This window comes from Taudactylus pleione, unplaced genomic scaffold, assembly GCF_031769625.1.
Source record: "Taudactylus pleione unplaced genomic scaffold, aTauple2 ptg000199l, whole genome shotgun sequence".
In the NCBI taxonomy this organism is placed as follows: domain Eukaryota; kingdom Metazoa; phylum Chordata; class Amphibia; order Anura; family Myobatrachidae; genus Taudactylus; species Taudactylus pleione.
Genome location: NW_028284601.1, coordinates 11,715,927 through 11,729,613, shown reverse-complemented (window position 1 = coordinate 11,729,613; position 13,687 = coordinate 11,715,927). Strand labels below are relative to the sequence as shown.

General features: G+C 39.3%; 1 protein-coding gene across 1 annotated transcript in view; it reads left to right on the top strand.

Moving 5' to 3' along the window:
- Positions 1-7,224, top strand: part of LOC148518800 (cytochrome P450 2G1-like) — a 54,630-nt gene extending 47,406 nt beyond the window's left edge. Inside the window, exons 7-9 of the mRNA XM_088477111.1 lie at positions 203-390; positions 4,400-4,541; positions 5,960-7,224. Of these exons, the coding sequence (XP_088333237.1) occupies positions 203-390; positions 4,400-4,541; positions 5,960-6,141 (512 nt within the window). The 3' untranslated portion in view covers positions 6,142-7,224. The remainder of the gene's footprint in view (positions 1-202; positions 391-4,399; positions 4,542-5,959) is intronic.
- Positions 7,225-13,687: the final 6,463 nt, after the last annotated feature.

Genomic DNA, 13,687 nt, shown 5'->3' with positions numbered 1-13,687 from the left:
CTGACTGCAAAGCATGAGGTGTTGATTCCCAACAATGACTATATTTTGAAATGTGAATGGGTATGCCACAGCACCCAGGGCACATGTTTGCTTGAACCTACCCACCATAGTCCATTAAAATATATATATATATACATATATATATATATATATATATATTTATAATTGATTGATTTTTATTAACTTTTTCTCTGTTCTCAAGCCAAGGTACATGAGGAAATTGACAATGCCATTGGTCAACATCGCAGTCCAACCATGCAAGACAGGAGCAACTTGCCATACACAGAAGCAATGATCCATGAAATGCAAAGATTCACAGACCTGATTCCCTTGGGTGTACCACGGAGAACAATTAGAGAGGTGAAACTAAAAGGATACACACTACCAAAGGTATATTTCTATGTGCATTTATTTGTACGAACATTTTATTTACTATGAGATGATTCTATTACCTAAATTAGAGAAATATTATAAAAATAGTAACATTGTAGTAATACCAGCATTGGTGGTGCCAGTTTTAATCGTGATGTGCAAACAATTAAAATAATAAAATATTTTTTTTCACTATGTTCAACAAATGTAGGATCAGATTATTTATGGGATACTCTTAGAATAAGTAATCTTTGAACCTAATGCTGGGCATACACTACAGTATATTGATCTTGAATTGATGCTGAGTGGAGTAACTTTAGGGATATAGGTATTTTTCATTGTTACTTCATTTCCCCAATTATGGAAAAAGCTCAATATTTATTTAAAATTCCACTAACTTTTTTGAACACAGTAAACTAGAACATGGGTGAATAAAGTGATTGTTTGAAAATTTGCATGTGTGAATGCCGCACTGCGCATGTGCTCCAATTACAATGTGATTACGGGATGTAGTTATGAGACCAGCGGCCGCATGGCCGCCGTCTCAATCCCGATACTACAATGCCGGCAGGGGATTTTGATGCCTATGTTAATCCCGATGCCGGAACCCCAACAGGATAACGGACCGATTGCCCAGCGCCGGAGGTAAGTAGCCATGTAGCCAGGGAAGAGGGGGTTAGGTTTAGGGGCCCCCCAGGGGGACTTAGGGTTATGCACCCCCCCCGGGGAGGGTTAGAATTAGGCTAGTGAAAGGGGGGGTTAGGTTTAAGCACTAGGGGGGAGGTTAGGGTTAGGGACCCCACGGGAGGGTTAGGTTTAGGGTGCAGGGAAGGGGGGAGGTTAGAGTTAGGCACCCCTAAAGGAGGGTTAGCGGGGGAGAGGGGAGGGTTTGATTTACTTACCTCCGCTGTGGTGATTTCCTCCGCAGTCAGCTTGTGCTGTCGGGATTTGAACCGGCGGCTACACAGGTGATCGCTTTCAGAGTATGAGAGCTCTCTGCATGTCAGGAGAGCTGCAGTGTTTGTGGCTGGTCAGACTTGACCTACATGCTGCATGACTGCCCGATGTACATCAATGGTACTGATGTTTATGCTGTTGCATGTCATCGGATGGATATGAGAAGGCAGGAGTGGGCAACTCTATGCTTTGCTAAGCTTTGGAAACATTAGCATATTTTAGCAATTGTGATCCATGAGAGACAGCAGTTGCAATTGCATTCACTTAAATCTTGGAATGAGGCCCATAGGGTACAGGTGGAATGATTTTTTGGATGCAATCCCCTGAAATGATATATCGTGTACACGATATATCATGTGGTTCTGTTATTTATTGACATTGGGATGGCCGTCGCATCGTTCTTTACATCAAATGAGTGTGTACGTTGCTTCAGTTAAGAACACATATAAATTATAAAATATGAGTAATTTTTGGACAGACCGTTTTGCAATGCATGGGGTGCAACAACTTCTATTTTTTTACATGTATTTTAAGTACTGGCTGCTTTTGCATATAGAAAAATTGCTGGACAGCTTTATTTTCACCATGCAGGTTAGATTTGAGTTTAGACATTCCCCTCTCTAACTTAAATAGATCTGAATATTTTAAATCTGTCCCACATGCAGTGTAATATGATTTTGCCTAAATGTAAAGTTACTAATTTTTTTATATTTTGCTCCAGTTTAAAATCTGCCCCTCTGCCCTTAAAAGCTGAGTGGCATAATTGAGTGGCTCTATCCACTTACCCCAAAAATATCTGCATCATTCCCATGAAATTCAATTTTTCTGGAATTAAAAAAATGTAGGCAGCCCACACTACATCACTTTACAGGCAACTCATAGTGTAAAAAGCTGTACACACCATGCTGCCTGCTAAAAAATGTGTCCACCATGAAAAGCAGAGACACAAGCATGTTGGCTATTCCCCCCCCCCCCCCTCCCCATGACTCAAGGCGCATGGAGCCACAGCCAGGAGACAACTACTGGAGGCTGAATATCCTAAGCCGCCACCTGTTTATCAGTGTACAGAACACTGATAGGCATAGCAGCTGCAGACACAAGAGAAAGAGAGACCCCATCAATGGAGTCCACCACTGCAACTCTGCGGGAATGCCCAGCACCTCTGGAGATGTTGGGTTGCCTCCAGGCTTTCCCCCACACTAATCACTATATACAACCTCAATCTCCCCTGTACCACCCTATATAGCCTGCATCATCCCTGTCCCTCATATATAACCTGCATCTTCCAGTATACCCAAATATACTCTATAGCCTAGCAAAGGAGACACTCATATCACTCCTCCATCCACAGCATTACTGGCCTGTATATATACAGTACTGTGCAAAAGTTTTAGGCAGGTGTGAAAAAATTGCTGCAAAGTAAAAATGCTTTCAAAAATTAGAAGTGCTGATAGTTTATTTTTATCAATTAACAAAATGCAAAATGAATGAACAGAAGATAAATCTAAATCAAATCAATATTTGGTGTGGCCACTCTGTTTTCAAAACAGCATCAATTCTTCAAAGTGATAAGTTATGAAGAGCGCTGGTAAGCTTTGCTAACAAAAATATGCATTTTTCTGGTGCATTTAAAGCTGGTTAGACTGCTAGAGAGTCTGACTAGGTGAGTGAGTAAGTTCCAGAGAAGAAGCGCACATCAAGCAAAAATCTTGATGCGGAGTATGTGAGGATTTGACCAGGGTGGAGGCAAGGTGGCAGCCAAAGGAGGAGCAACTGGGTGACAAGGAAGATGTTAGATATGTATGGGGGGAGGAGTGCTTTAAGGCTTAAAATGTGAGTTTGAGGAGTTCAAATTGAATTTTGATGGGAATGGGAACCAGTGAAATAGGTTGCAGAGGGGAGTCAGAAGGAACATGATATTAGAGTAAAATAGCACAAGCAGCCCAATTAAATAAATATTAAAGTGCGCAGAGAGCAGTGAGAGGAAAAGGTATGATGAGGAGGTTACTGTATTCCAAACTGGAAATGATGAGTGCGTAGATGAGAGTTTTGGTGGCTTCAGGGGAAAGTAAATATTGCATTCTGTATAAGTTATGGAGATGAAGTAGCAAGACTAAGAGTTGGCTTGAAGGTGTGGAGGGAAGGAGATAGCAGAGTCGAGGATGACACTAAGGATGAAAAACTCGGGGTTCAGAAGAGTGGGTGCTATTATCAACAATGAGCATAAGAGGGGTGACAAGATTTTTGAATGGAGAAATCAATGAGCTTGGCCATGTTAAGTTTCAAGAACATATAGGACATCCAGTAGATGGCATAAAGGTAGTTATAGATGAAAAAGGATGGTGAAAGAGATATCAAGGGAGAAGAGTAATATTTAAATGTATAGATAGAGTATTTCAGATATTAGAAGCCAAAAAAGCTGAGGAAGCTCCAAAGGAAGAGGTGTCGATGTGTAAAGTAAGAAGGAGAGGGAGACAAGAAAAAATCATTAGTGGTTGTCAACAGTTCAAGGAATTGTGGGGGCTACAGTGCCAAAAATGTAGCATGCAAAGAAGAGGGTGATAAGGTAGTAGAAGTACCAAGGTACTACAGAAATCTGGAGGCCAATGGAGTGGATATTGTGTAGGAGAGACTAGTCTGAAAAGTCAAAGACAACAGACACATCACATCAGGCTGCAACCTGTGAGATAATTTGCAAAAGCCAAACCTCCTACCAGAATTCCCTGGCATAGATTTGCATCATATAAGTCTCTACACCTCTGGGGAAGCAGTGCTAAACCAGTGCTGACCAAACCAGATCAATAACATTCCTGTGTATTATGATACCCATATTCTAACACCAGACCATGGGAAAGTTACAATGTAATAAATAGAAGTTGTATGTCATGTCACTGTCATGCTCATCATAGCTCCTAACAGAGCAAATACATTTAGTTCTATAAGGGTCTTTTTCTTTACAACCAATGGACTGACAAACAGGAAGCAAGAAGATCAATGCAGTAAGCCCCTATCAGCTTGAGCTTGGATGGTACTTTTTGTGTTCTCACAGTGGATTTTCTCATGCTTCCAGGATACCGATGTATTTCCAATATTGACATCTGTGCTAAAAGATCCGTCCTGTTTTAAGTACCCAACAGAATTCAACCCAGAAAATTTTCTCAATGAGAAGGGAGAATTTCAGAAGAATAATGCCTTTATGCCTCTAGCTGCAGGTAAATCACATATTTAATTTATACAACCATGATTCTCGCTCTACTCATAGACAATCAATTGAGCAAAATGTTAATTTCTCAAAATTCTTTGCAGAGACAGCAGAACTCTAAGGGGGTATCCAATTAGCCGTGATTGTCGAAAAACAGGGATTTGTCACCGATTATCCCCGTTTTCCACTGATGTTTTTTCCCACCACTCTTTTATTTTGGACAAAATAATAGGATATTTCTCCCGAAAGCACATAGGATCCGTGATAAGCTCATGGACCTATGTGTTTTCACCATTTCAGGGGTGAAAATACAGCACTTTTTGTGGATTATTTTTTGGGACGCATAAGGTCCCAAACCCCTCTCCCCTCGATAAGTGCCAGCTTCGGGGCGCACTTCAGGGCTAATAGGATAGCTTCAGGGGATCCCTTAGCTTCCAAACAATGTTCTGGGATAATTGTAAACTGCTGTAAGATTATTTCACGGGAACTTTGCACTGAGCACTTTATCCACAGACTAATCGTAGGCAAGTATTGACAAGAATGGATATTTTGACTCTAGTAAAATGCATCTAAACACTATGTATTTGGAGGTTATTACAATTTATTTTAAAACACAAAAAAACAATTCATAATTAATATACAGTATCCAAATAAGTAATATTAACAGTTAAAATATGTGTATACATTTCTATATTTACTAATTATATTCCGGGAAATCCAGTGAGGGGAAGTTCCAGGTGTAAGGGTTGTTGAGGGGTTACACAATTTATGCCATTGCTGTCATGATTCTTGGTCAGATTTAGAGGATTCAATCTATAAACTTATATTTGCAATATCAACAACAGGGGCATGGAGTCTAACACACTGGTAGTTTACCAGGGACAGTTTTGGGCTTCTGTGCACTCAGAGTGCAAGTTTTGACACCGTAAGTGGGTTCTAGATTCATAGCAAGAGTAGTCAGCAAGCGAGGTCTGGTGATGGAGGAGGAATGACAAAGCCAAAAAGGTTGAAGAGTAGAATGGTAATGTCACAAGCCAGGTTCAAAATGTATAAGTAAGAACAATGGCAAGGATTAATGCAAAAAGTAAAGTCAAGAACAAGCTGAGTCATACACTGCAAGTAATATCAAATACTGTAGATCAGAAATGCTGGAAACTAGGTATATGAATCCAAATAACCTGGTGTACTTAAATATGTTTTCTGATTCAAATTTGCCACCACAAGGGATATCAACAGCCATCTAGAACCATGTAACTATGTAATTTGTGATTTAATAATTATTTGTTGTATTTTACTTAAACTTTCCCCGTGTTTTTTATTATGCAATAAGTGGTAGTTTAAAGCCCTTACTGTACTTTTAGATGTGAGATAAATAATTACATTATTATGTTTGATACTTTTTTATCATTTAATGATGTGTTCTTAAAGGAAAGAGAAACTGCCTCGGAGAGCCAATGGTACGAATGGAACTATTCCTATTCATTAGCACAATCCTGCAAAACTTTAATTTGAAGTCCCCTGTGCCACTGGAAGAACTGGACATCACACCAAATATATCTGGATTTTCAAACTTTCCCAAACCATACGAAATTGCCTTTATTCCACGTTGACTGTTGAAATAGGCTCAGAACATTCAGGTGTGAATTATGAGTGCAATTTTTTTATTGATAAGTTAAAAATATTTTTTATATACAGTATATATTAGGAAGACCAAATTGATGTTACATTAAGAGGGCAATATTATTTTAGCAGTATATTAAGTAAGACAATACTATTTTATAATTATATTATGGGGACAACACTATATGATTGTGGACAATAATAATTAATATATGATTTATAGTATGGACTTTATCACTATTAATGACTTCCCCAATTATAATGCTCTCTGTTGCACCTATTGAAATGCTCTTGACTCTGCTGAACAAAACATTCTTTCAATCTCTCATCTCAGCTCCGTGTTCTAACCCAAATACCCTTTTAATAAATGTAATTATCTTCCTAACCATATAAAACAATAAGAAGAGATATTAATTTTCCACATTTTCCTATTGTTGCTCACTCTGACATTTTCCACATTGGTTGCCTGTATCGTGGCAAATCCATTAAAAAATATTTTTTACTAATGTATAAAACATGTACCAACATACATTAAATCTCTTCAATTGTTTCAAAATATGTCCCAACTAGTCCCCTCTGTCCTGCTACAACCTCATTACCTGCTCCTATTCCCAATACAGGATGTTATTTGACCACTTGAAAACACACCTTTTCAGGCAAGCGCATTAAATTCCCCAAAAAATCCAGTTCAACCTCCATGGGCCACTCTGCCCAACTAAAACCATTCTCCACAGTTCAAACAAAAGCTACATATATTTTCTGTCTATACTCAAACTCTCTGAACACAGGGGATGCAGTCAGGAAGCCGACGGGCGAAATGCTGACCACCAGCTTCCCAACTGTATAATCCTGGCAAAGGTCTTACCTACGCTGGGAGCCTGATACCCAGCAAACAGAAATAAGGTAAGCTGGGTGCCGGGCGCGGACAGCCGCAGGGTGGGTTAAGTTTAGGGTTCCCAGGGGGGACTTAGGGTTAGGCACCCCCCTGGGAGGTTAGGTTTAGGCTAGGGGAAGTGGGGGTTAGGGTTAGGCACCTGGGGGGGAGGTTAGGGTTAGACACCCCCCCAGGGGACTTAGGTTTAGGTGGCAGGGAAGGGGGGTTAGGTTATGGGTTCCTGCTGGGTACTTAGGGTTAGGCACCCCCCCTGGAAGGGTTAGGTTTAGGCTAGGGGAAGGGGGGTTAGAGTTAGGCACCCCTGGGGGGAGGTTAGGGTTAGGCACCCTCCCATGGAGACTTAGGTTTAGGCTATAGGGAAGGGGGGGTTAGGTTTAGGCACTTACAGGGATAGTTAGGGTTAGGCACTTGGGGGAAGGTTACAGTTAGGCACCCCTAAGGGAGGGTTAGGATTATGGGGAGTAAGGTTAGTGAAAACTTAAAATACTTACTGCCGGACTTCCAGCGTTGGGATTTGAACAGCCCGACAGGTGTCCGGCGGTATTTCATACCGAACACATACCAGAATTTCTATTTGACTGTATAACATAATTTATTCTCACTAAACACTTTTTTGTATTAGAATCCAGCTGGAATAATAATAATACGCACTAAGAGTGTTTCTTTACCTCATGTATCTATATAGCTCCTAGTTTCTTGTAGAATGTAAACTTCTCTGCAGGATACTCTTCTTTACCTATCTGTAAATATTTGGTCCTGATCTATTACTGTGTTTGTTCTCAACTGTTCATGTCTGAAAAAAAAAAAATATATATATATATATTAGTCCACAACAAGAGGGCACACTTTCTGAAACAATTGTTAAAAAAACGATCTTTTTTAATGTTCGTGAAGGCTAGACTTCTTCATCACCACCCAGTGTGAGATAAGTTTACTTCCTGGCTCATGTTGGTATTGTGCCAGTAAGACAGAATCAATGCAGGTTAATAGTCATTCAGTAAAATAAGGTGGTGTTTAACACCATATATTCGACTAGAGAGCCAATGCATTAATATATTATCCACAGTGCTTATTCAATCAGTCTCAGATGCTGATAAAGTCTGTCGACCTCAGTCGCCTCAGTCTTGGGCCGTTAAAGACAAGTAGCACAGCATCTCCACAATCAGCATCTGAAGTAAACTACAAGTTACTCACCCCAAAGACATCCTATATGCACTCCATTCGGCAATCAACAACACACACCTGTGTATATTCAACAAGCACCCGGCGTGTGTTCCAGCCAATATGTGCCGTACATCCAGTACTTCTGGGAGCCTGCAAATGATGTCAAGAGCTCTATTAGATCATTACACTGGTGTGACTAGGGAAGCCAACGTCTCCTTGACTATCAGGCAATGTACGCGTGCACACATGTCGGACCTCAATGTGTCAGCCTAGCATATGCAAATGAATATACTGTTCCAAGTTAGCTGCATATCAAAATAGCTGACAATAATACCCTAAATCAAACATTAGAGCATTTAAAAGATTGCCATAATGGAGAGCACACAGATACTCTGCCCATGGGGTAAGCAACCTGAAAAAGGTGCCGCATATATATAGAAACAATATCTATAAATCTACATAGACTAACTTGTACCAAAATCACTCAAAAAATCCAAATAAATATGAATCTAAATGATACACTATACCTACATAAAACATCCTATCAGACATACAAATAAAAATAATGAAAAATGAAATATTATAACATAGTGGACCACTTACCAAGAGAAATCTGCCTTTCTAATTGCCATAAATCAAAGAAAACACTTAAAGTCTATGTTCTCATTTAAACCTCTTGGTGCGATCATGTCCAATTTAAATATCCAGTGTGCCTCTCTTTGAAGCAACAATTTGTCCCTGTCACCACCCCTATGAGGCATAGGAATGTGATCAATAAGGAAGAACTTCAACATAGCCACCTGGTGCCCTTGTTGTAAAAAATTACATGCAACTTGTTTATCACTCTGTCCTTCTTACAGTGCCTGCCTAATTGAGCTACTATGGTTGGCCATCCGTACACGGAAACTCCTCAATGTTTTGCCAATATAATAGAGTCCGCAGGGACACATCAGCACATAAATGACAAATGATGACGTACATGTGAGCCAGTGTTTTATGCCAATCTTCACTCCTGTGTGTGGGTGGGCAAATTCTTTGCCAGCTATCATACCCCCACAGGTGGTGCAGCTGAGGCAACAGAAGCATCCAATCTTTTTACATTTCAACCAAGTTGAACCATCCACTTTTTTGAAATTTTTAGTGGGTTGCATTAATAACTGCTTTAAATTCAGCCCTCTTCTGAAGGCTACAAGAGGTGGTCTCCTCAGGTTTTTCACTTGTGGATCACTTCCAATTATCTTCCAAAGCTTTTTCACAAACCTAGAAAAGAAGGATGCTTTGGTGTAATACTGGGTGGTGACAATCAACCGCTTTTCGTTCTTCTCTCCTCTTCTAGGTGGAGCTCTTCTGCCTTTTTTCAGGCATCTCCAATAGCCCCTCTCGATAAATCATGCTGACATTTCTCTGAGCTGAATATCAGACCTATCATCAAGTGTATTATTGCGTATCACGCATACAAATTATGAAATAGGCAACCCCTCTTTTAAAGCCTTGGGGTGGTGACTAGTTACCACCCTAGAAATGTATTCCGATCAGTTGACTTATGGAAGTTAGTGTTGCCGAGAGAATGATCATGTTTAAAAATTGACACATCCTAAAATTCTATAGTATCATTCTCCACCCTACTAGTGAATCTAATAGGGGTATCAAGAGAATTTAATTAATCTACCATTGTTTTAAATGAGTCAATGGTGCCACACCACAGGATCAGGACATCATCAATATATATGAAAGAATGCAGAATGCTGGGACCATACTTGGGAGAGATGTATTTTATTTTCATACTGCATCAAGTATAGGCTAGTGTACATTGGTGCCAAATTCAAACCCATAATGGTCCCAGAATTCTGCACATAAAATGAGTCACAATATTGAAAGTGGTTATTAGCCAAAACACACTCTATTACATTACAGATATATTCTACTGGGGGACCCGCAAATTCCATTGTAGCCAAGATATCCCGTACTGCCTGAATCCCTTGTTGATGGGGAATAACAGTATATAAAGACATGATGTCCATAGTCACCAGATAAACATCATTTGGTAATTCAACTAATTTTCTCAACTTCTGTACAAGATGTGGCGTATCCTTTGATGTAACTTTCACTTTGGACTACCACTTGTTGTAACAAATCCACATACTGTGCGAGTGGCTGCAATACTGAATTGCATGCTGAAACTATATTGCAGCCCGGTGGTGATGTTAAGGACTTATGCATTTTCGGTAAGCTGTAGAAAATTGGACATACAGGATGGTCAACAGTCAATAGCCTGACCACATTTTTTTCTATCCATCCATGGGTCAAGCCTACATTCAATAATCTGTCCACTTTAGATTGAATAGCATACATAGGATTATAAGCCACCTGCTGGTAAGTGACTCTATCAGCCAACTGCATTCTGATGTCCAACTCATTTTGATCCCAGTCCAAAACAACCACCGCACCACCCTTATCAGCCACCCAAATCACAATATCATAATTTTTCCGTAGTGACTAAATAACATCATGTTGTTGTTTGGACAAATTATGATATACATTTTGCTTTTTATCTCAGTCTTGTAATCATACTCAATCATTCATAGAAAAGTCTTTATGCTCACTTTTGAGGAGAGTATTTATACTGTATAATGTATACTAATCATGTTTCTTTAATTGAGGGACCAATGCAGAATTGCAAACAAGTCCATGTGGGGAGTGTATCTTGCATATCTTCACCCTGTGCATACATTGTATACTAGACATATGCAACTACATGTAATGCAGAGTATTACATAGACTGAAAGCATCTCCACTTGTGACTGAGGCCATAACTGAGCCATAACTTTGTGTTCTCTTGTAGGCAAGGTTTAGAGAGGGAGTGTTAACAGAATTGTGGGGTATGCAAAGTTGTGCTTATGCATAATTACACCCATTTTCAGCTTTTTGCACCAGGCATAAATGCGGGTGTGCACTGACAATAGTGATGACTATGAAACTACAAGGAGGAGAAGTTTGGTGCCATACAGGCTAATGTATACATTTAGTTATGTGGCATGCATTCAATTCTGCATCAGGCCCTGTGAATATACAGTAATATGAGTGGAATTTTCAAACTGTGTTTTTAACTACTACTATAAGTGCATTAACTACAATTGTACAATGACAATCAAAGAATAAATATTGATGAGCTACATTTTCAGTCTCCTTCTGTACACCTGCTGATAGAACATGATTTTCCATCCTCAAAGAATGTGATGAAAAGATCCTGAGCAAAGAAGGATGCACCAGATTGTTGTACTAACCCCACACACTAATGAGTGGTCCTCGTGTTGTGCAGTTAAAGATGAATTATCCATGAGCTAAGATTTGTATGTTCTTGTTTAAAAAATATATATATTTTTAGATTTTTTTTAGCCCCCACAATCTTAAAATGAAAAAAAAACCAATACATTTACAGTAGGCTGCTCCCATTCATTTCTAAGGCACCACCTGTGAGTGACCTGCCATTAGCATTGGTGCCTTGCAAGAGGCAATCTCGTCATCCAATATGTGTTTTTTTTTTTTTGCCAAGTACATTGGATGCCTAGAAGACTTTTCTCTATGGATCTATGAGTAATAATTGGTAAGAAATGGGTTCTGGGGTAGTCTTTATTTATTAAACATTTTTGTGTGTGTACAGTATGTACTTTCTTTATTGTGTTTTTGTTTTGAGAAAACTTAAACAGAAGTACAGTAACAACTCCTAGGCTGAGGAAGCTTATGCAGCTGGATTTGGCTTGGCTTCCCTTTGAGCTTGATATCAACACCTCTACCAGTTCTGTGGTTGTGTAGAGAACACACAGTGGGTCAGGAATAACAGGGTCTGATTGAAATGTGGACACTAATACAATCGCAACTGCAATCTCTCATGGATCACAATTGCAAAAATATACTAATGACTCCTTGACTTGCCTTCCACTTCTTAGAGGCACCCACTGAAAGCATCTCACGCACAAGACCAGTAACATCTGAGACATCGAATGCAGATCAGTCAGCCACCAGCCTTCTGAGTTAGTCTAAGATGTCATAGGCACAGTGGGTCTGTAGACACACAGAGGGCTCTTCTGCTGTGAGAAAGAATGCAGTGGATAGTTTATGGATGCCCAGAAAACACTGTTTAAATGATCTGACATGTCTGTGTCTTTCTAACCACACCCCGTTGCCTCCCCTAAACGCTGACTACCTGTCACTCACTTTGCGAGTAATCGAAAGACAATAGCAGTGTGTGCGCAATGCAAAGGTGGATATTTTTTCCTTTTTAGGGTCTTGTTCATGAGTTCAGAGCTTTTGGATAAGTAAAAATTGTTGCACAAAAGAATTAGAACAACAAGATTTAAAATATAAACAAAAAAATATGGAGGTACAAAGAGATAATGAAGATGTACTATATTATCAATTGTCCAGAGTATGCAGAAACAAAAGCTCACGCTCAGAAAAGGGACAATGTTTTGAGTAAGAACAGATGCCGAGCTGTGATTGTTAGGAGTCAGTTGATCCTCAAAAATAAAACAAAAAAACCTAACAGCTGATGTGTGGATAGTGATCTAAAACTTACATTTTGTACCATGAATTTTGGTTTAGTCAACCTCTGGTTGATCACATTTCAGCCAATTGTTGGTTAAAGAGATGCCCATACAGTATCATCTTAGTGGGGATACATATGTAATATGGTATACTGTACAGTACAATCTAGGAGGGAGTCTGGAAAACATTATAGCATGCTCTAGCATAGGGATAGTCAAGGTAGGGAAGTGTGAAAGCCATTGAGCCATTCCACTGGTAATTGTATTATGATTGAGAATGTTTCTAAGAAATGTATAGTGCATAGATACAGACTTTTGTTTAGGAACCAATGACAAAATGAATACTTTTTGAGAAGCTGAGTTATATAGCTGCTGCTAGTCTTTTTATCTCAACTATTACTTTCCAAATGCTCAATATACTGTAGTTGCTACAATGTTGTGGAGTTAGCACATTTTTACAAAATTTCAGTATGCCATCTACAAGTTCTTATTTATTCATTGTCTTGACCACAGATCTTACAAACATTTTCAGTTGGGCCCAGACTATCTCAAATGGATTAATGTTCAGTGACTTGTAATGGAATCAAAGGACCATAGATAATAGTATTATCCATATTATTAATAGAGAGGTTTTACTCGGATTTACTCGGATATGTTCGGTTCTCAAAACGGCATCATATTGGCTACCTGGCTCTCATGTGTTTTGCACAGCCAATCAAATAAATCTGTATTAATCTGAACTTGTGCTAATTTAGCTATAAGAGCCTAATAAATCCGAACCCGCACAATTCTAATTATTAAGCAATGCAGTGTACTATAACAATCGTGTTTTTAAAAACTGACACTACAGTAAGTACCGCTTTCTGCATGGTGCAAAATAGCAAGACTCACTCTGGTGGTGTGTGTTGCCAATTGACACATTGCTCTTCCATA